At 44.8% G+C, this 23913-nt stretch overlaps 1 protein-coding gene across 2 annotated transcripts in view; it reads right to left on the bottom strand.

Moving 5' to 3' along the window:
• The window catches only part of OGFOD1 (2-oxoglutarate and iron dependent oxygenase domain containing 1), a 76509-nt gene that overhangs the window by 31682 nt on the left and 20914 nt on the right, over positions 1–23913 (bottom strand). For both annotated transcript variants that reach the window (XM_085887561.1, XM_085887560.1), the window contains 2 exons: positions 17756–17869; positions 13340–13419 (listed from right to left, as the gene is read on the bottom strand). In XM_085887561.1, coding sequence (XP_085743687.1) covers positions 13340–13419; positions 17756–17869 — 194 coding nt within the window. The remainder of the gene's footprint in view (positions 1–13339; positions 13420–17755; positions 17870–23913) is intronic.

Below are 23913 nucleotides of genomic sequence, written 5' to 3'. Positions count from 1 at the left end.
AATGTGGAACTTAGCCAGGTTAACAAGACACACACACACACACACACACACACACACACACACACACACACACACACACACACACACACACACACACACACACACACACACACACACACACACACACACACACACACACACACTCACACACACACATACACACACACACACACACACACACACACACACATTTCAAAAGGCACCAAAGGAGCTTTAACATCCACCAGCATAACACAGGAGGGACACCTGATACTCAACTTTGCCCTTCCTGCAAAGTACCATGACAACAGTTTAAAGTCAGGTCATGATTCCAAATCCAGACTATAGACAGTTCAAAGGTGAATTCGCAAACTCTGACCTATAGTGCCAGCCCTTGAGCTGATGTTGAGCTATGGATGACAAGACCAACTTGAAACTTGCATGATAAGCAAAAGCAGGATATTATGTTAAAAAGCTCAACAAAAGACTGATCAACAAAAGAAAATAATCCATGTGACATGCAATGCATCCAATTCATCCCTATGCAAGTAAAGCTCCACCAATGTTGCCAGCGATGATTAATGAGAATTTCATGCACGAATTGTGATTATGGGCGAGTTTTAGCAAAATGGACAAACCACATTTCAAAGTTGGCCTTCAAAGCCAGTCGCCGACAAGGCCCCCATCATGCAAAGTCCTTCTTTGGCACACCTGAACTCATATCCACCAACAAGGCTTTCATCAACATGTTGATGGAGTATTGCTCTCCCCTCTGCGGTGGCGCCACTACCTCACATCTTGCTCAACTTGACACCATGGAAACAGAGGCCTTCAAGATCATTGGAATCTGCCACGATGATGCTGACTTTATGGGTCGATCACTTCGCCGTCGCTGACAGGTTGGCAGTCCCCGTCTTCTTCTGCCTCATTTCTGGTCTCACTGCCCTCTGTGTTTTGTCTCCTCTCCCACAACCACCCACCCCCCCCCCCAGGTATCTTTAGGGTGGACGGAGTTCACAATCAACCTAACCCGCTTCCCGCGAAGCTTCCAAAATCCAGAACCACTGCTCATCTCCACTCATTTGTTTCTCTTTTTTCCTGCTTGAGGAACCAACTTCACATGGTCTTCAATCTCATTCTTCCCTCTAAGTATTCACAGATAATTAATTGATAAACTTAAAGGTTTTTATTAAGGGAAGGTTTTTCAGGATTTTGATGTTCTACTGAGGTCATGTTCCAAACAAGTTTTAGCTAATATTCTTCGGAGTTTCGCAGGTTCCTATGACGTGCTCGTTTTTAATCGAAGCTTTTTGTAGCAGGGTTCTGGTGAAGAAGTCTACTCCCAAAAGTGATAGGATCCACGAGATCTTAGTTTGTGATTTTTACAGCAAGCAGGGAGATGGGCTTCGGCTTCATTCCATTTTTAGGGATAATAATGTAGAGAGTTTATTACCAGATAAAGTTAGGGAGCGAACCCCATTGAAGGTTTATTTCACTTTCACGAAGACCCTAGGACAATCCTTATTTAATTGCAGTAAATTTCTTTAAATTCTTAGTATAGATGTAGCAAAGGACATTTTGGGAACAAACTGTGCATGTTAGTTTCCCCCTTTTTTATATGGTCCTTGTGGACATGTAGTTTCTGGGGATTTGAATACAATTAGTAAGAGTGAAATTATGGATCTGATGAAAATGGGAGCTAAATATAGGAAACCAGTAAACTCAACCTTGGAGCTGCATTAAGTCTTCAATTGTGGATTATCTCTAATTATATTAACGAAATGTGCACCAAGTTTAAGTTATCTGTAAACAGTTTCAATGCATGGGTTAACAGAGTTGTGGAAATCCTGGATAATAGGATTAAGTTTTTCGGAGTCGGGGCTATTTTCCACTGGGTCGGTCTAAACCAGTGCTGAACAAGCTGAGTGTTCGTAAAGACATTCAGGATCTCCATGATAGCTACATTATAGCTCGAGCAGATAAGGCTGCTCATAATTTTGTTATGGTTTGTAAAAACTTTTATGTAGAGGTTCTATTAAGAGTGTTAGGCACTGACACAGGAAATAGCACACACACTATCGGTCTAAAGTTTTAGAACACCCCCCATTTTTCCAGTTTTTGCTAAAATTTAAGCAGTTCTAGTCCAGCGAATAACCTGAAATGGTACAAAGCTAAGCGGAAAACTGCCAGAGGTTAAAATAACAAGTTTATGTTACCAAAAACTGAAAAATAATGTAAATTTCAGAGTTGTAAAAAAATGCCCTTTTAAGGGAACAAGTAATGGGTTAGCAACTGCAGCTGTTCTGCAGCAATGGAAGTAAATTAAACCGTGAAAGTTGATGCAAACAATTCCGACAAGTGTCCCAACTTTTGTTGATTAATTACAAACCCTCTGTCTGGAAAAAGCAGTGTTGGAACAGACTGTGTTGCGACACCCTCTGAAGCATTATTTGGACAATATTGCACTGCAGGAAGTAGTATATTGCTATCATAATGGTGAGAAAAAGACAATTAACAAAGGAAGACAGACAGACCAGGATAACCCTTAAAAGTGGAGGTCTTTCCTTTGGAGAAATTGCAAAGGAAGCCAAGGTGTCAGTGAGTAGTTTCCTACACCATCAAAAGGCACTTGGAAACTGGAGGAAAATGACAGGAAGAGGTTTGGCAGACCCAAAGCCACAACACAATCAGAATACAAGTTTCTGAGAGTCAACAGCTTGTGTGATAGGCATCTCACAGGACAGCAGCTTCAAGCACAGCTTAACACTGGTTGAAGTAAGGAAATCTCAGTTTTAACTGTGAAGAGAAGACTTCGAACTGAGGTTTGACATGTTGAGTGGCAGTAAGAAAGGCATTGCTAAGATGGCAAAATAAGAAAAAGAGGCTTGCCTGGGCCATGAAGCACCGCCACTGGACTATTGAAAACTGGAAGAATGTCTTCTGGACCGAAGAATCAAAATTTGAAATCTTCGGTTCATCACGCAGGGTTTTTGTATGCCTTTGAGTAGATGATAGGATGGTTCCTCAGTGTGTGACACCAACTGTCAAACATGGAGGAGGAAGCGTGATGACCTGGGGCTCTTTTGCTGGATCCAGAGTCGGCGACTTGCACAGAGTGACTGGCACCCTGACCAAAAGGGCAACCACAGCATTTTGCAGCGCCATGCAACACCCTCTGGTCTACGCCTAGTTGGTCAAGGGTTCATCCTACAGCAAGATAACGACCCAAACCATACCTCCAGGCTATGTCAGAACTACCTTAAAAGAAAAGAACAAGATGGTAGGCTTCAAATCATGGAATGGCCAGCAGAGTCTCCAGACTCTAACCCCATCAAGCTGGTTTGGGATGAACCGGACAGAATGGTGAAATCAAAGCAACCTACAAGTGCAACACATGTGGGAATTTCTGCAACAGTGTTGGGAAGAACTTTCCGAACAAAATTTGATTTCCATTGTAGAAAGAATGCCACGAGTATGTTCGGCTGTTATATCTGCAAAAATTGGCTACTTTGATGAGTCAAAAGTTTACATTAAATTTTGTTCAACAAAACGATTCCATGATTTATTTTTTATTTGCAATTGTTTATATGTTCTCTGCTTTAATTTCAGAGTACATTCAAACATTAAACTGCTTAAATTTCAGTAAGAACTGGAAAAATGGGGATGTTCAAAAACTTCTGACCATTAGTGTATGCTCCCTGTCACAACAAGATATTATCTCTGAACATCAAGAAGTTGAGTTCATAATTTTGGTATTAAATGTAAAGAGGTAAATCTTTGTATTCCTCAGGTTTTCTCGATTCCTAAGCTTCAAAATAACTTACAAAAGTATAGGTTTAGAGTGGGTGCCAGGCAGTGTTCTCCCAAACAGTTATTGGTTACAATCAACTCAGGCTTACAAGTTGTAAGAGAACAGCTCAGGAAATATTGTTTAGCAATTGAGAAGACCCAATCTCCCACACCCCCAGGAATACCTCTGGCTACAGCTGCCCCTCCACTCCCACCTCATGTTTATATGTGTGTTGTTCCGTCCACCAAACAGTGATGACTCCATTTACACCTCAATATCCGAAAACATGGACCAACTTCTATCCTCTCATCCAAACTCTCTCTTCCTCATATGTAGTGACTTCAATTGTCATCATACCAGTTGGCTGAGTGTGGGTACCTCTCTCACCTGTCATGGCACTTCAGCAAAAGACTTCTGTGACTCATTGGAACCGACTCAATCGGTCAACTTCCTGACCCGGATCTCAAACAACAGTGCTCCATCTCTTCTGGATCTGATTTTGACAAATTTCCCTGAAAATATCTGCTGTTCTTGCTCCGCTTCAATCAGTTATTCTGACCACATGCTTGTCAAAGTAGACATTTCTCTGGCTATTATCAGAGAACCTCCTCAGCACCAGAATCTGGCATTTCACTCAAGCTGGCTGGCAGGGTCTTCAAGCAGCCATCAAACTTCTAGATTGGCCTCCCATCTCTACTTTCTCCAACATAAGCTCATCCTGGGAATTCTTTCAAAGAAACTTGATCTCTCTCATGCACAGATTTATCCCATCTAGTCTTCAGTTGTCCTACCCTTCCTCGAATCACTGAAGCTTGTGGCGAGGCAGTTGTCCTGAAACAACTTGCCTTTGCCTCATGGAAAGCAAATCCAACTGAGGGTAATCTCAGTTCCTTCCACAAAGCTCAGAACAAGCGCGTCTCTACTCTCAGGAGAGTAAGAAAACAACATCTTTCAAAGCTCAAGTCTGAACTCTCAAACTTCTCTCCCTCCTTCAAATACTGGGGTCGTCTAATCAAATCTGTTTCTGGTGTATGTTCCCCCTCCATCCCCTCCCTTACCTCAAATGGCTGTACTGCTGATACCACACGTAAAAAGGCTGAATGTCAAAACTCAGTGATTGCATCGAAATATTGTATCCGAAACCCATCGCTTTCTGTACCCACCTTACTCAGTCGCACCCAACTGTCTCTGGACTCTGTGTCCTTTTCTGCTGACAAGGTGGAGAGCTTGCTGTCAAACCTCCACTCAGATTCCAAAACCGGTCCAGATGGCATTAGCCCACGTGTCCTAAAAACCTGCTCCTCTGCTCTTGCTCACCCTCTCGCTGTTCTATTCACCCTCTCATTTTCTCAAGGTCATCTGCGATCTGCTTGGAAATCAGCAAACATTATCGCTCTACATAACCAGAGAATTGGTGTCAAAGCCACCCAATGCTAGCCTGTTTATACATTTATCGTTTTTAAAAGACAAGTCTAATAATATTTTTTATAAAGCATTGCAGTGAAGTCTGATCCAAATGATTTTCAAGCAATATATGTATTTGTATATTGTAATCAGTAAACTAGTACACATATTAAATGAATAGCAAGCGTCTAGTATAAACAGGTGAGCATTGGGTGGCTTTCACACCATCTTAGGTTGAAAATTAAAAAAAATTATAAAATCATTTGTTAATTTCAACTTCACTACACCAATAGTATACCCCAAAGGAACCTCCATGCCAAATATCAGCATCCTAGTACACATATTAAATGAATGGCAAGCTTGTAAAAAATAACTTGCACCAAAAACTTTAACGTTAATGTGCTACAAAAAAGTTAAGTTCAAAACAGGTCAAAAATTTAAAACAATTGAAATTATTTTTTAATTTCAAGTTCACTACATCAATAATATACCCCAAAGGAACCTCCATGCCAAATATCAGCATCCTCGTACACATATTAAATGAATGGCAAGCTTCTAAATAACTTGCACCAAAAACTAACATTTTCACGCTCACGCTGACGCCGACGCTCACGCCGGGAGTATCGCTATAGCTCTCTGTTCTTCGAACAGGCGAGCTAAAAACGGTGCAAAAACAGATCCCTGCAACTACAGGCCAAACAGCCTTCTCCCAATCATCAGCAAAGTTATGGAATCCATCATCGTTTCAGACATTAAATCCTTCATCTCCTCAAATGGCTTGATTTCCGATCATCAATTTGGTTTCAGACCAGGTCACTCTACCATGGATATGCTGCTAATGCTCTCCTAACAATGGATGGAAATCCTCAATGCCAGACATGAAATCAGAGCCATCTCCCTAGACTCTCTTCCAATGGTATCCAAGGCCATCTCAACTCATGGCTCGCAGACTTTTTCTCCTGTCACAGTCAACGTGTGGCCCGAAATGGAGTTCTTTCATCCTCTCTTCCTGTCCAGGCTGGAGTTCCTCAATGCAGCGTTCTGGGTCCTGTTCTTTTTCTGGTTTTCATCAATGATCTCTCCGACTCTCTGGAAAATCCTCTTTATCTCTTTGCTGATGACTCCACCCTCTGCCGTACCATCTGTCCATCCCTGAGACCGGCAAGCAGCAGCTTCTTCGCTCTCTGCAGATCTGGAGGAAATCACAAACTGGTCCAACACGTGGAGCATGTCTTTCAATCCTGACAAACATCTCACACTCTCACTACGTCTCTCTGAAAGGACCGTTTGGACCCCCCCCCCCCAATCTACTTTCTCAACAATCCTTTGCAAGAAGAACTTTCATTCAAGCTTCTGGGTCTCACTATCTGCCATGATGTTTCCTGGGAAAGCCACATTTCCAACTTGGCCTCCAAAGCCAGTCGCCGACTGGGAATCCTCCGCCGTGCAAAGTCCTTCCTCGGCCCACCTGAGCTCCTGACCACATACAAAGCTTTCGTCCGCAGCCTGATGGAGTACTGCTCTCTCCTCTGGTCTGGTGCTCCTGCCTCTCACCTTTCTCAACTTCACGCTGTGGAAACCACAGTATTTGGGATCATTAGTATCTCCCACTGTAAGACTGAGTCTTTGGTCCTCTCACTCTCTCACTGCGGGCAGGTCAGTGGTCTTTCTATCTTCTACTGTCTCCTCTTCGGTCTCACCCCTCCCCCCCCACTCTGTCTGCGATATGTCCCCCCCCCCCATATTTCCACATGGCGCTCAAAGTCCGCCAGCAACCCCCTTCTGGACAAACTTCCAAAATCACGAATAGCTACTCACCTTCACTCTTTCATTCCTCTTTTTCCCCCTCCTTTAGAATATACTCTGACACTCTCTTCAATCCCAGTCTCCCGTCCAGGTCTTCAAAACAGCTGTTCACCACCTCTTATCTTCCCCCATCCAAAACCACAATCTTTTCTACCCGTTAATCCACCCCAAACCTACCTCCTTCAAATTCCCTGCCTTCCTTCCTGAAAGTCCCTGTGTTTTCCATCTTGTTTACCCCATGTTCCCCATCCCATCCCTTTCCCTTCCACAGATTTAATGTCTGTTCCCCACTTTTTGTCCTTCCCTCTCCTGACCCCCTTGTTATGTGTTGTGTGTTCGCTCTCACACTGGCCTCGCCAAATGGATACCAATAAAAAAAAATTCTTTTAATAATTCTGTTACTTACACTTTCCGGAGCATTAATTGTTCTTTCGAGTTCTTATGTAGAATTAGATGCCTCAATATCAAGTCAGTTGAAGTTTTTGATTTTTCAACTTTATATACAAATTTGGATTAAGTACTCGTGAGGGAATCACTATTCAAAGTGATTGACAAGGTTTTTAACAAGTTTAATACGTTTTTATTTGTCAGGTTTGATCGAGCATTCTTTTCCAAAAGGAAATAATCAAGTTTTCATTGTTTTGAGAAGCAGAAGTTTAAGGATGCTGTTAATTTTATTGTATTGGCTGCTCTTAGAGCACCCTTATTCTGGACATTTCCATCTGTCTGTCTGTCCGCGAAAGTTTGGTCAAGCCTCGGGGCTAAACCTCTCAACCGATTCCAATGAAATTTGGTAGGAAGGACCAATATTTCTGGGAATCGTGTGCTTTCGAATATGGGACCCCGGGCCCTTTAAAGTGGTCAAAAAAAATCGAAAAAAAAAAATCGAAAAATCGAAGCTTAGAGTTCTGTGCGCAATCTGTCTAGCTCCCTTCATGCCAATTTGCAGCCATAACAAAAAATATTTGTAGGAGATAGGTTTTGGGCAAGTACATGTCAAACATTTCAGAAACGGTTAATTGCGAATATCGCTAAGGGAAAGAGTCTGCTTTTGATGAAACTTGGGTGAAATGTGTACAATGTGGCGAGCATGTACACAAAAATGAATGGTTGCTATGCACACCTCCGTTGCTTAAGGGGCTGTCACACCTTGACGATTTAGCCAGCATATGCCGACGTATGAAAAATTTGTCTAAAACGCTGGCACACGTCGAATACGTTATGGGTAAGTTTGTATACGTTAAGAGCACGCTGAAGCACACTGGCATACGTCGTAGTACGCCGAGGTCGTCGCCAAATTTTAACATGCTCAAAATTTTTCGACATATGCCAGCGTATGACTCATACATTCCGCATACACTGGCCATAAGTTGTAGGCACGTTACGCGATCGTTGACACACGTCGACACACATTACTTGTAAGTTATTCATAAGTCGAAACACGTCGAGGTAATGTTTAGCGTACCCGAAACTTATTTCTCACCTACGAGTAACGTGCTTTGAACCGATGTGTAACATATCTCCAATGCATATTGACCTATGTAGATGTATTTGACGTCTTCCGGACTTCAGAGGCATACTTGTTTCCAGAGGCAAGGTGACACAAAGTCAGTGCCAGCCTCATGCCAGGCTCACACGGATCCCTGTAGAAGGTGTACTGCTTAGTTATCCTTGGACCCACTCTGGCTAGCAGCTCGTCGAACATCGCTGGGGGCATAAACAGGAAGTTGGTGAAGGATGCATGGTCCTCGTTACGGAGTTCCACCATGAGCTGGTCATACATGCCAAAATGCCATCGCCTCCCGATCCATGGTCTCACCCAGTTCCTTCTCCTCCGTTCACCTCTTCTTCTCCTAGCTCTATTGGCATGCAACTGGTACAGTGTCAAATCGATGAGGTCATGTTGATTTTGGAGGACAGGAAGTAGGCATTGTCGTCTCAGCCTTGCCGGATCCTCCATCTCTCGGATGACATGGACATGTACTCACCATGGAGTCTGAAACACTGACGGGTTCCTCCTGTGAAGCATATTTTCATTTACCAATTCCCCTAAACGCTGCCAATACGCTATTATACGGCAGCTGTAATTTAGAAACACGTTCAGTAAGTTCTGTGGTCGTCCAGAAGACGTCAAATACATCTACATACGTCAATGTGCGTTGGGGATACGTTACACATAGGTTCAAAGCACGTTACTCATAGGTTAGAAATAAGTTTCGGGTACGCTAAACATTACCTCGATGTGTTTCGACTTATGAGTAACTTACAAGAAACGCGTGTCGACATATGTCAACGATCGCATAACGTGCCTACAACTTATGGCCAGCACATGCGGAACGTGTGAGTCATACGCTGGCATACGTCGAAAAATTTTGAGCATGCTTAAAATTTGTCGACGAGCTCGGCGTACTACGACGTATGCCAGCGTGCTTCAGTGTGCTCTTAACGTATCCAAAACTTACCCATAACGTATTCGACGTGTGCCAGCGTATTCGGCAAATTTTTCATACGTCGGCATACGCTGGCTAAAACATCAAGGTGTGACAGGGCATGACGGTGATGTTGACACTTCAATGTCTAGTGCGGTTATGATTTGAATCGTCGAGCGGCAGCCTTTTAATAGGCTACGCCACGTGATCGTCGGCGATATGCTGCCGCACGCTATGCATATGTTAGACTATCGTTGGGCATACGTTGTGAACGCCGACAACACGCGAAGTATTCGTTGGTTTAAGTTATCTATAAGTTATCGAAACGTTATGTGTACGTTACTAATACGTTATGCATACGTCCAACTCGTTATGAATACACCCAAAACTGAAAAAAACATCAATAGTTCAGCGTACGCCAGCGTTTTGCATACATTTTGATACGTTGCCATACGCTGGCTAAAACGTCAAGGTGTGACAGCCCCTTTAGCAACAGCTAAAATACTTAATCGTACATCGTACACTTATTGTGGACTGTACAAAAAAAATTAATATCTCCGAAACTGGACCTCCGAGGGACCTGTTTTTTTGTGCCAAAGGAGAATGTCTTACAGCATCATATAAAAAAAATAAAATCTTTAGCGAATAGAAAAATGGAATTACCAGGGCTGCCATTTGTTAGAGTCTCTTTGGAAACATGCCTGAAATTTCACAAAGCGGGTTTCTGGGCGCAAACTAAGAGGGCTGTGGTAATCGTATTTATTGTGCTAAATTGATTGATAGCATGTACATGAATATGGGCTAGTCGCGTCGGCCAGCTTTCCAGAGAGCGAGCAGCCAAGTCGCCTACTGGCTTGTTTAATACTTTTCTGTCTTTTTGTGGGATAACGTTTCATCAGGTTAAAGGTTTTCCCATGGGTGGGAATTGCAGCTCCCGACTCACAAACATTTTTCTTATTTTCTGTGAATTTTCAATCATGCAGAAACTGACGAAGGAGAAAAAAATTAGGATCAGTGAAAATATTATCTCATACATGTCGCTATTTAGATGATATTTGTGTGGTTAACGAGAATAATTTTGATAGGCAGCTTCACAAGATATATCCAGATAGCCTGCCTGATCGCAAACGGGAGTGGTAATGATTATACAGTTGCTGCATATCTGGATGTGTTTGTTTGAGTTGGACAGAATGGTTTTAATGCAAGTGGATATCATATAGTTGATTTCAGTTTCCCTGTGGTCTTGCACACCTTTCCAGGTAGCAATATACCAATTGCAATGGGTTACAATGTCTTTTCATCTCAGCGACTTATTCTCCACAAAACATTCTCGAAGCCCAAAAACAAAATCTGAAAACCCACTCCGTGGGAGTACCTCCTGTGCAGCTTCCCTTCGCAGGGCAGCTCACCAGATGGCGGGATTGGGGCAAAGCCTTCGGGACCCCCAATCTTTGATGAAAGGAGGGGAAACCACGGGGTAACCTCCCTGGGTCAGATTGTGGGAGAGTATGTCGGGGTGGTGCTAAGGTGTCGTCCACCAGACGGCGGTCTCCTTGAGTTAACCTGAGGCGGTCCCTTTGGGTGGGTGCCTGGAATGTCCTATCCCTAAGAGAGGATGATCACCTGTCTCTGTTATCATCTGAGCTCAAGCGTTTGGACATCGGTATTGCAGCACTATCTGAGGTTTGGAAACAGTATAGTGGTGAGATTATGGCGGGTGGTAACAGCTACTTCGTGTCTGGTTGCTCTGATGGTTACCATGCCAAAGGAGTTGCTGTAGCTGTGTCCAATAACCTGACTTCAATGATAATTGAGATAACAATGGTCAAGGTCAACAAGCGAATTATGAGACGAAGGATTCGTCACTCCTTGGTTGTCATTTCCCTGGTATCTGTTTATGCGCTGACTGAGGCGAGTGATCTCCCCGTGAAGGACGCATTCTATGCCACGCTCGAGTCTGGATGATCAGTGCCCCAGGCGAGATACACTTCTAGTCTTGTGGGATTTCAATGCAACGACTGGAACTGACAAGGATGGTTATGAGACATGTGTTGGTCCCCATGGTTCTGGAACTGTGAACCTGAATAGCACAAAGTTCCTTGACTTTGCAAGAAGTCATGGACTTAGGGTGGCTGGTTCATGGTTTCAGCGCCCACAAGCTCATCGCTGGACTTGCTATTCCAACGCTGGTGGTGTGGCAAAGGAGATTGACCATGTGCTCGTTGGAGGATGATCCAGAACTGCAGGGTCTACCGGAATGCTCAGTTCCTCAATACTGACCACCGGCTTGTTGTAGCAACTCTTAAGTTGCACCTTAAATCCAGGAGAATGGTACCATCCCAGCCTCGGCTGGATGTTGGCAAGCTCAAGGATGAGAGGATAGTCTGAGGAGTTTGCGAACAGGCTGAGTGGAGATTTTGGGGGTCTGGGTGCTTTTGGGAATCCGGAAGAGTTGTGGAGTGCCTTCAAGACCACCGTCCTTGATGTTGCCGGTGGATGTCTTGGAACTCACCGTAGGGCGAAGAAGAATTTTGCCTCTCAAGGGACACTGGATACCATTGACCAGAGTCGCAGGGCCAGGCTGAATGGCGGAACTGAGCTGTTCAGGGAGCTGAGGCGTAAAACTGGACATGCGCTAAAGGTGGATAAGGAGGCCTATGTGCGAAGAACCTGTGAGAGGGTAGAGCATCACCTGTGGTCAAGTGATTCTCGCCCTGCTTTCAGAGGAATTCGCGCATTGCTTTCATCCAAGCCCGTCCCTCGGTGTACTGCAGTTAAAGCAGAGGGTGGTGGGCTCTTGACAGATGAGTACGAAGTGAAGGCCCGCTGGGCCAGTTACTTTGCACGGTTGTACCAGGCTGATCCACCAGCTGTCGAGTTGGACGTCAGGGGTGTTACAATCCCTGTTGCTGACCCTCCAATCAGCTGTGGTCCACGTTCGTTTGTGGAAACACAGGCTGTGGTGAACAGATAAAGCCATCCGACCCATTATGAACATTCGAAATCGGAATCACAGAACTCCAACATACTACTGCATGTTACTGACACAGGTCATTACAAGCAGAGGACTATGATAGTATACTTGCAAAGAATGGTCTCCTAAAATGTAGCCTTGGATCTTTAACATCCACAATCAAAATGCAACAAATCGGCCAAATTCAGTTGCTATTCAAAGTTGCTCCTGAATGCAGCACCCTCCATAGCAATCCTCTAGTACAGAAGTTATGAGTTATGCCTGACAGTGTCTGAGATCAAATTATAGTCGAGACGTCTCGACAGCAAACATGTTACCAAATGATCCTGTCATCTCAAACTTATAAAGGAGACCTCTTCCTCCTCCTGTCATTTCCGCCTCTTTCTCCTTCCCCTAATGCCTTGTCCTTTCCTCTTCCTCCTCCCCTCACATCCCGTCCTTTCCTTTCCTCCTCCCATCCCACCGTGTCCTCTTCCTCCTCCTCCTCCTCTTCTCTACTCCTCATCCAGTCATGTCCTCTCCTCTCCTCTTCCTGTCATGTCCTGTTTCCTCTTCCTCCATACTAGTGGGACAAAGCAACATACATCCTTGTTGCATCCATGTGCTGTCCCACCATCAGGGAATTGACTTCCACCCTCTCATAGGCTTTGTAAACAAAATAACATCGACCAATAAATCAACTTCAAAGTTAAACTATTTTTTCAGAAAATTAATTCCTGCTACTAAAATCATGAGATAAGCAATTACCTATAAAATAACGAACAAAATCTAAAATTAATGAAAAACTCCCTCAACATTATGCCCAAGGGGTATCCCTCCGGATGATATGGCCTGAAATAAACCAACGTAGTCAACCCATGGGTGTTGTAAAAATATGATGCCTAATTTTAGGACTTTCAGGATAGCTTGTCAATTGTGTGGCATGAGATCACAAAGGATCGGAGAGATGTTTGGTACCTGTGATTCGGAGGCCCACACGGTTCCCAGACGATCTGAGCATTGCGCATTGCTCCACATACAAGCTCAAACTTCTCTGACTGCATGCACAGGTAGGTATAAGTCATGGAAACAAAATATTAAAATCTGGCAGAATTATTTTTTAAAATTAAAATCACCAATAAATAAGTGAATGATCGAATTCATGAACAATTTTATTCTCTGAAAAATTTTTTTTTTTTTAATCAATCATTCTATCGTTATTTTCAGAAGATCCAGACTCTGTTAACATCAACTTCCCTGAATTATTATCAATGCCGTCACAGCTTAAACTTCATTGTTCCACGAACGGAGTGTCCACACAGCTTTTCTCGTGCGTAATGCCACGAGACTTCACTTTGTGCGAGGTTGGAGTATGGCAGACTTTTACAAAGCCAAGCTCCAAGGGATGTGGTCATTCACATGAAACATGAACCAACTTCCCTTTTTCTCACCAAACTTGAGGAAAGAGGAGGGAGGGAAGCCAATGGAGGATGTGAATTGCACAATGGTGAACGAGAAATCGGTTTGGAAAGAGGCTGAGTGGAGGTGCCAATCAACTTTGAGACACAAAACAAGAGTGGAATGCAGAGAAAAAGGATTTATATATTTTTTTTGTATACAATGTTGAAGCTCATGGAGGAGCTACAAAACAAAACAGATCTTTACAACTGCTCTCCCAGTCCCAGTACAGGCACACCGAGGTCTTAGCAGATGTCACAGTAGAAAAAGGGGAGAAACACCAACAGTGGATATGAGGGACAAAATAGAGGGAGACTTGGAGAAATGAGGGATGTAGGAAACAATGAGGACTGGGGGAAGACACGGGGTGGACAAGATGGATACAGAAGAAAACTCTCAGAAAGACAAAACTGGAACTTGGAAAGAGGTTGGTTTGGGGAGGGCTCTTCTTCGTCTTCCTTTGTATGCAGCAGAAATCTGTGGGGTAACATCATTGGCTGAGGGTGCGGCTGCACCGCTAGTGCAATTTCCTCTGCTGGTTGGGGCAGGAATTTGGAATCAGTTCATGGTGCCTGCAATAGCTCGCTTCTTCTTTGCGAAGGACGCCATAAGATCTCTAAATTCCACCAATGAACGCTGGTAGACGGGATTCCCATGTAACGGCAATCAGAGGGACGGCACACATATTGATGAATCACCCTGCCTGTGAAACACCGGGATGACAGTTTATAGCTGAGTCTGGATTCAAACCCACGCGAAACACATTACAGACATGTACGCATATCTCAAGGCCATCTTGTCAGCCCTATCACCCCTAGGGAGGTAGAAAAGATCATAGTTTTGAATTGGGGATGATCTGAGATGGTGGTAAACAGCTCTACTGAAGCTATGGAGAGAAGAATGACATTGAAGAGAATGCAGAAGTTTTTTTTGTGTACACTTTCAAGGCTCATGGAAGAGCTAGAACACCGAATCAATGCATTTGGACATGATATAACAAAAGGAACAGCAGGTAAAGGGGGAAACACCAACAGCAGGGCGGAGAGAGAAAATAGACAAAAACGGACAAACAGGTAAAAGGTAAGGATGAGGGATAAGGGAGACGCAAGGGGTGGACAAGATGGATACGGAAGCAAAAAATTGGGAGGGTGAGGGTGATTAAACAGGTGTAGAAAAGACCATGGTTTTGGATGGGGGATGATTTCAGATGGTGGTGAAGAGCTGTCTTGAAGACCTGGAGGGAAGAATGAGATTGAAGAGTCTGCAAGTTGATTCCACAAGTGGGGAAAAAAAGAGGAACGAATGAGTGGAGGTGGGCAGTGGTTCTGGATTTAGGCAATTTCATGAGGAGGTGGTTGCTGGTGGACCATGTGTGTCCTGCAGATACCTGGAGAGGGGAAGGGGGGGACAGAGCACAGAGAGGGCAGATGGTGCAAGCCCAGAAAGGAGAAGGAAGAAGACAGAGACCATCAACTTGTCGGTAATGGCAAAGTGTTAAGCCCATAGACTCAGCTTCATCGCGAGACATTCCAATGATCTTGAAAAGTCACAGTGTCAAGCTGAGCAAGTTGTGAGGTCGGGATGCCAGCCCAGAGGGGAGAGCAGTACTCTATCAAGTTGCGGATGAAGGCCTTGTATGTGGATAGGAGCTCAGGTGCGCCAAGGAAGGATTTTGCATGACGGAGGACGCTCAGTTGGCGTCTGGCTTTGGAGGCCAACTTTGAAATGTGGCTTTCTCAAGAGAGATCATGGCTGAGAGGAAGACCCAAGAGTTTATTCTTCACTTTAGCTTTATCTGCCATGGCACTTTGGGGAGCTGGTTTCGAGATTCTGAACATTGCTCACACCACCTGCTCGCTAGTTAAAATGTGTTTGGGCTCTCACTGGCCAGCTGCAAAGCAACCAAAAGAGTCAGCATCTCTGGGAATTTTCCACTTAATGCTTCCTGTGCAAGTTCTGCATGCGAGGACCTGCCTCCAATTGCACACACTCAGTGGACCAGCTCATTCAAAGGTGCCATGGAAATAAAGTGCGGTTCATTCTCCTCCTTTGCCTTAACTATGTTATTCTTCCAGCTGTGGGCAGTGGATTTTCTAGAATCTAGAGGCAGGAATGACCAATTACGAGCTCGTACTAGCATCACATATTTCCATCACCAGAGACAGCATCCTCACTCTCTCATTATTCATCACAAGCAAATACAGCCGTCGCTTCGCAGGTATAGAGTGAGAGGGGAAGGGGAGGCAGAGAGGATGAAGGTTTGGGGGAGTTAGCGGGGAGGTGGGGAGAGTGACACCTCACCAAACGTTGCTATTCACTGTGGGAGGGAAGGGTGTGCGTGTGAGACACACAGACACACACACTTTTACTAGTGTAGATAAATGAACTGTAGGCCGCAGTTGGAAGAACAGAAATAATTCAGTCACAAGTGCCTGTAGTGCCAAAGCATTCTCAGGCTCACGACATAACAAAAGCAATCCCAAAAATGAAGTAAACATTAAATTGGGATGATGATGTTGATCATGATCATCATCATGTTTCACATGCGAGATAAAAATAAATAAATAAATAAATAAATAAATAAACAACGTGTTCAGTATTCCTTAAATGAACTCAGAATTCGTCATGTTTTCACAAAGGAATGTACCAATTTTCCTATTCAGACAATGGATTCACTTGCTGATGTCATGCGTTACCATGTACAGCACAACAGGTATCTGCATTCCACATCTTACAGAATATGTTGTCCGATGATTTTTAAAAATAAAAAGAATTTTTTTTTTTTTTGTTAACACAAATCTACATTTTTTTTTTTAACAGCAAATATGGATCCAGGTTCAAATCCCACCAGCCTGGTGTTGGCTGAGTGGTTAGGGTGGCGGCTTGGGATCCCAGGGTCCTGAGTTCAATCCCCGTTGGCTGCTGAATTAACACCAAGGGGTTGACTCAGCCTGTCATCCATCTGAGGTCGGCGAAGTGAGTACCAGTGTACTGGTCCTGGTGTATGCCCCGGTTAGAATAGGTGTACCATATCCCTGTGTGTCGTAAGAGGCGACCAGGGTTGGCGTCAGGAAGGGCATCCGGCCATAAAACATTGCCTCAAGAAAAAGCCCAACCCCTGCACAGCAGGGAAAAATGGCTGTAAAAACGGTCATTTATTTTTTTTTGTTCAAATCCCACCGACTTGTCAATCATCTATTCAGGTCCTTGAAATTAATGAAAAAGTTCACCAACTTTTACATTCACTTCAAGGAGCTCAGTAGATCCAAAATCGAAAACCATGATCTGTTCAACCCTCATTAGTCCCCACCTCCACCACACCCCAAGTCATCCTTTCAAATTTTAATTTTTTTTTTTCCTCTCGATTTTCCTTCTCTATCCATAGTGTCCACCCCACATGTCCATTCCTGCCCCCCCCCAAACACCAATTGTTTGTCCATGTCTCCCTCTCACTTGTCCTTCAATTTTGCTGTTGGTGTTCTCCCCTCTTTCTACTGTTCCTTTTGCCCTGATCCATTCAGTGTACTACCTCTTCCAGGAGCCTGGACTGTATATGCAAAAAAAAAAAACAACCTTAAAACTCCCCGTTCCATCTATTTGCCACAACAGCAACAATGTAGCACAGAACGAGAAGTTCCACCATCGGTGATGTAGCATCAGGATAACTAGCAATGTCTCAATGGACTTCGCACCTCTAAAGGTTTACTTTTGGCTGCAATTTCAACGAGGATTGGGCTTATTTCCCAATCACAACAACAATGTGCACTTGGCATCTCAAATGACATCGCTTGCACAAAAAAAAAATGCTGCTCGTCAACTTACCAGATTGACGACACATGCCAGTCGAACGACGTTACAACACACTTAGGCTGAACGGTTAAATGCACTATTTATAGAAAAATTGGATGTGTCGGTCACTCTTACGCAGTGACCTACCCTCAGGAAGTCGTGGAGCTGGATCTCCGAGTCGCGTTGAAAGCGTTTGCGAATTGCCACTTGGGTACTCGTTCTCAAGTACACTGGGCTCACCCATTCCTCCATAATGGATCCCTACAAAGGCACGGCACACATTTATAAAGTTAAAGTAGTACACAGGAAGTCATCTCAGCAGTCTCATATCAATGTCAGTTAATCCACCCCCTCCCCTCCTCCCACCACATTTTAATTTTAATTAATATAATTTCTTGGCATTCCTGTTTTGAAAAAAAAGTTTTTTTGTTAATAACAAATACACAAGTCAATGCTCATAAAATATATTGGAAGTCCATGGACATGGACATAGAGGAGTGGAAAACATTGAAACAACAGAGAAGTAATCGGTAAAGGAGTGCAGAGAAAAATAAAACGTTGGCATGTGGGCAAACAAAGTTAATAGACCACAAACAAAGATAATACAGATACAGATAGGATCTGGTGGAACAAAGGGTGTAAAAATGGTAAATCTGGAGATGGGCAGGTGGTGGTTGTGGTGTACGAGGTGCAGTGGAACACGAGAAGCAAAAGCGTTAGCAGCAACTCTGCTTTATTGCGCGTCCCGATGTACATTTCTGCCACCCCTAGCGGGCGAGTCATGATATACGAAAACCCAACCACGTGATACAGCACAGTGGTGAGCAATGGGCAGGTTGATAGCAGGTGATGGTGAGCAACTACTCAATGAGGATGATGAGGAAGACTGTGCAGACATTTCAACAAATAAGAAAACAAAGGTGAAGGAACAAAGGAGAGCAGAGAGTGTAGGGGTCAGAAGGAACAGAATGGATTTGTCGATGTGTAGGTTTGACCCTTTGGAACCAGGGCTGCACAAATAGTTGAGAGGGCCTGTGGAAATGGACTAATGAGCAGTCTATGGAAACTGCAGGTAAGTCGGCAGGTTGGTAGTATGAGAACAGAACACACTCTCCTCAGCTTTCCGACACGATACTATATTCAGCTCCATCTGAGATTTCACACGATCGAGTGAGAGACAGATGGATTAATGCAGCTTTCCAGAGCCCTGCACGTGAAGGCTTTGCACACAAAGGTTGCAATGAGGTACTCTGCTTTCTCATGAGCTGGGTCAATCGTGAACCCATTCAGGCTGTGAGTCAGATGGAATATGAACGTACACCAGAAACCCACTGAAGCAAGTGATATCGGGTCTTGGAGGAATGAATGAGAAAGCTGAGAGGTTTTGATTCGAAGTTGCATCTTATTGCTAACAGCTTTGGCACTTCCCAAGACAGTTACACATGCATTGTGAGTCTGAGCTATCATTTTAATATTCACGAGCAAATACAACCCGTCGCTTCGCTGGCGGGGGTGTGAAGGGTAGGGGGTGGAGAAAGAGAGAGGGGGAGAGGGGAGAGGGGAGGGAGAGAGGGGAAAAGTGAGGAGTGGATGAAGAAGGGGAAGGTAGGAAGGGGAGAAGAGCGAGGAATGGGGGAGGGAGAGCCATCCTCACGAAACGTTGCTGTACACTGTGAGGGAGAGGGAGAAAGAGAGACACACACACACAGACAGACAGAAAGAGGCGTGGGAGGAGAATGCTGCATTTTATTCGGAGGGGGGAGTGAGGAGAGGACAACAGAGAGAGTGAGTGGGGGGGGGGGGGGAGAGGAAGGAAAACAAAAAACAGATAGGTGAGGGGTGGAGGTGGCGTTAGAAAAGCGAGTGATATGTTGTGCTTAATGATCGAACACAAATAAAAAATAAAAAACTCCTGGCAGAACAGCTGTACACACAACAACAACAGAGTTTTTAAAGTAATCCGATGGTTCATCGGCAAAAAAACTTTGATATTACAGTTCCAGAAAGTTAGTGGGAACATGAGCCAAAAGCATGGACTGAAAACATGGAAGTACCGCTCGCGTACGACCTAATGATCCCATCGAGCGTGAACATCAAAAACAAAGCATTGCAATCAGATATCATACTTGGGTAAAAAAAAAAGAAAAAAAAAAAAGAAGAAGGCATTGCTAAGTGAGGTGTTAACACAAGTGATTTTGGACTAAACAATGCATACTTCAAGAAAATGACCAAATACCAAGACTTCAAGAATGAAGTGAAAAGATCCTGGAAAGTGAAGAAAGCCAAAGTTGTAACAGTGAGAGTTGAAGCGACAGGAATGATGACAAAGAACCTCAGAGAGATATGAAAAACCATCCCTGGGAATGTTATTACAAACTAACTACAGTTGGAAGCTGTCCGGGGCTCAGCGACGATCCTCAAGAGAGCCCTCGGCACAAAACTTTGAGAACAGAAAACTTCACAGCTTGCTCCATGAATCCTTGACCCCCTTACCGAAATAAAGGTGGATACTTTGAGCCCACCCTGGGAGGACTCCATTCCACATTCTGAAACCCGCATATGAAGATACCAATCAACGACACACACACACACACACACACACACACACACACACACACACACACACACACACACACACACACACACACACACACACACACACACACACACACACACACACACACACACACACATTGAGATGTGGTAGGTCTATGTTTCACATCCTGAAACCCACCCACATGTGGAGATAGCAGGCGCCAGCAACTTGCACGTACAGACACACACACACACACACACACACACACACACACACACGCACACACACACACACACACACACACACACACACACACACACACACACACACACACACACGGAGGTGGATACTTTGAGACCTGGGAGGGCTCCGTTCCACTTTCTGAAACCCCTATATGGAGATAACAACCAATGACCAATAACACACACACCGTTCCCAATGCCATTGTGGTAATAGTTTTTATATACATACACACACGTGCAAATGTACACACATGTAAATGTACACATGCATAAAGTCAATAAAAAGGACAAACACAAAGATTTACCTTGAAACAGTGTTCTTTGAAAGAGCATTTGAAGTGGTTAATTAGTGAAATTCAATTCAAAAATCTATCAAGCCACAGAACACAAAATGTTGATCAATACTCCATTGCCTCAAGAGCTCGAACAAACATGGCGAACACCTGGTCGGATGGACCTTAGTTTTCTTGATATGTATCGATGTCGAAGTGAGAGGTGGATTACAAAAGGAGATCGCACAAAATGGTTAAACAAAGCGATGTCCTGTAAAAAAAGATTACACGTTTTCAGTGGATCACACCTCCCAAGGCACAAACCGCACGGCACTGCGTGACTTGACAAAGGTGGAAACGTACAATGTGAGATTAAAATCGATGTGAGATAGAAAGCACGGTTACTTTTCCCTGAAATAAACAGCCAAACAGCTTGAACAGTGCTCACCATATGGCTTAAGCAATCAAGCAAGCACTCCAACAAAAGATTTGATATGAAATGGCTCCCTTGGCAATCACAGAAGCGTCATATTAAACACACACCTCCCGGAGACACTCGGAATGGCACATATGTCCGAATTGGACAAATGAATACTTTATAGGAGTGGGAACTGCTTGCGAGTTCGATTCTGGAGCTTAAATTTTGCAATTCTTCTTAGTTTAACAGATACTCGTGGTGATTGCATGTGTGGAAATGAAATAAAACAACGAACGCTGACATCTCCGGGCGTTTATAAGCATTGCAATGTACCCAGCGATTTGTAGCTACGATGAACAGGCATTCTATAATATGAGTGAGTAAAGTGAAAAAAAAAAATTAATAAACTTTGTCATTAAGAATTTGTTGCGACCTGTTCCAAATCAAGGCAAAGTTGAGCAGGTTAAAAAAAACATGGCAGCTTCAGACCCCAGCGAAGTTACCGAGGAAACACCCGCCTTAAGACCGCGAGGAGTTATGGAGGAGACACACTGACCCCACACACACGCGTGCGCACACATACACACACAAACACACTTTTATTAGTATAGATTATCCATTCCGTGCAAGAAAAGTCCTCCCCGATGACATTCGCCTGACACTCAACCTATCCGAGGAGCACCAACTTCCAGGTGCGGTGACATGACTGTCGAGATGCAAGTGGAAAAAAAATGTAACTTAGTAATGTGTAATTGGCTGAGCTTCCCTTCGCAGGGCAGCTCACCGGATGACGGGATTGGGGCAAAGCCTTTGGGACCCCCAATCTTTGATGATAGGAGGGAAACCACGGGGTAACATCCCCGGGTCAGATTGCGGGAGAGTGTGTCGGAGTGGTGCTGAGGTGTCGTCCACCAGACGGCGGTCTCCTTGGGTTAACCTGAGGCAGTCCCTTCGGGTGGATGTCTGGAATGTCCTATCCCTAAGAGAGGATGATCACCTGTCTGTTATCATCTGAGCTCAAGCGTTTGGACATCGGGATTGCAGCTCTCTCTGAGGCTCGGAGACCGGATTGCGGCGAGATAATGGTGGGTGGTTACACCTACTATTGGTCTGGTCGCTCTGATGGTTACCATACCCAAGGAGTTGCTGGAGCTGTGTCCAATAAGCTGACCCCAATGATAATTGAGGTAACACCAGTCAACGAGCGTATTATGAGATTAAGGATTCGTCACTCCTTTGGTGTCATTTCCCTGGTCTCTGTTTATGCTCTGACTGAGGTGAGTGATCTCACCGTGAAGGATGCATTCTACGCCACGCTCGAGTCTGTGGTTGATCAGTGCCCCAGACGAGATACACTTCTCGTCTTGGGGGATTTCAATGCATCGACTGGAACTGATAGGGATGGTTATGAGGTGTGTGTTGGTCCCCATGGGTCAGGAACTATGAACCAGAATAGCACTAAGTTCCTTGGCTTTGCAAGAAGTCATGGGCTTGGGGTGGCTGGTTCATGGTTTCAGCGCCCACAAGCTCATCGCTGGACTTGGTATTCCAACGCTGGCGGTGTGGCAAAGGAGATTGACCATGTCCTCATTGACGGTCGTTGGAGGATGATCTAGAACTGCAGGGTCTACCGGAGTGCTCAGTTCCTCAATACTGACCACAGGCTTGTTGTAGCAACTCTAAAGCTGCACCTTAAATCCTGGAGAATGGTACCATCCCAGCCTAGGCTGGATGTTGGCAAGCTCAGGGAAGAGAGAGCAGATAAGGAGTTTGCGAACAGGCTGAGTGGACACTTGGGGGGTCTGGGTGCTTTGGGGGGTCCTGAAGATTTGTGGAGTGCCTTCAAGACCACCGTCCTTGATGTTGCCGGTGGATGTCTTGGAACTCAGCGCAGGGCAAAGAAGAATTTTGTCTCTCAAGGGACACTGGATACCATTGACCAGAGTCGTAGGGCCAGGCTGAATGGCGGAGCTGAGCTGTTCAGGGAGCTGAGGCGTAAAACTGTACGTGCACTGAGAGTGGACAAGGAGGCCTCTGTGCGAGGAATCTGTGAGGGGGTAGAGCATCACCTGTGGACAGGTGATTCTCGTCCTGCTTACAGGGGAATTCGCGCATTACGTTCATCCAAGCCCATCCCTCGGAGCACTGCAGTTCGAGCAGAGAGTGGTAGGCTCTTGACAGAGGAGTCTGAAGTGAAGGCCCGCTGGGCCGGTTACTTTGAGCGGTTGTACCAGGCTGATCCCCCAGCTGTCGAGTTGGACGTCAAGGGTGTGACAATCCCTGTAACTGACCCTCGAATCAACTGTGGTCTACCTTCGCTTGTGGAAACACGGGCTGTGGTGAACCGGTTGAAACGGGGCAAAGCTCCAGGGATCTGTGGCATCCATGCTGAACTTCTCAAGGCTGGTGGAAAGGCTGCACTCGTGTCGTTGCATGCAGTTTTGTGCTCTGCCTGGAACACAGGCATCATCACAACTGATTGGAAGAGGGGCCTTGTTGTTCCTCTGTGGAAAGGGAAGGGTGATCGCCAAGACTGCAACAACTAACGAGGGGTGACGCTGCTCTCAGTGCCAGGCAAGGTCTTTACTCAGATAATTCTTGATAGGGTTCGCCACCATCTGCTTGAGCACCAGCATCCAGTGCTGTCAGGCTTTACACCAATGAGGTCAACGATTGACCGTATCCTTGCTCTTCGTGTCCTCACCAAACGCAGACGAGAGTTTCGGCAGGGGCTGCTTGCAGCCTATGTTGATCTCTAAAGCGTTCGATTCAGTGAATCGGGACGTCCTCTGGAGGATTCTTGGTCGTCGTGGGGTGCCACCAAACTGATCGATCCG

This window comes from Eptatretus burgeri, chromosome 7 (genome assembly GCF_056783735.1).
Source record: "Eptatretus burgeri isolate ZD-2024b chromosome 7, Ebu_testis_v1, whole genome shotgun sequence".
NCBI lineage: Eukaryota > Metazoa > Chordata > Myxini > Myxiniformes > Myxinidae > Eptatretus > Eptatretus burgeri.
The sequence above is the reverse complement of the archived record's forward strand: the minus strand, read 5'-3'. Positions and strand labels throughout refer to the sequence as shown.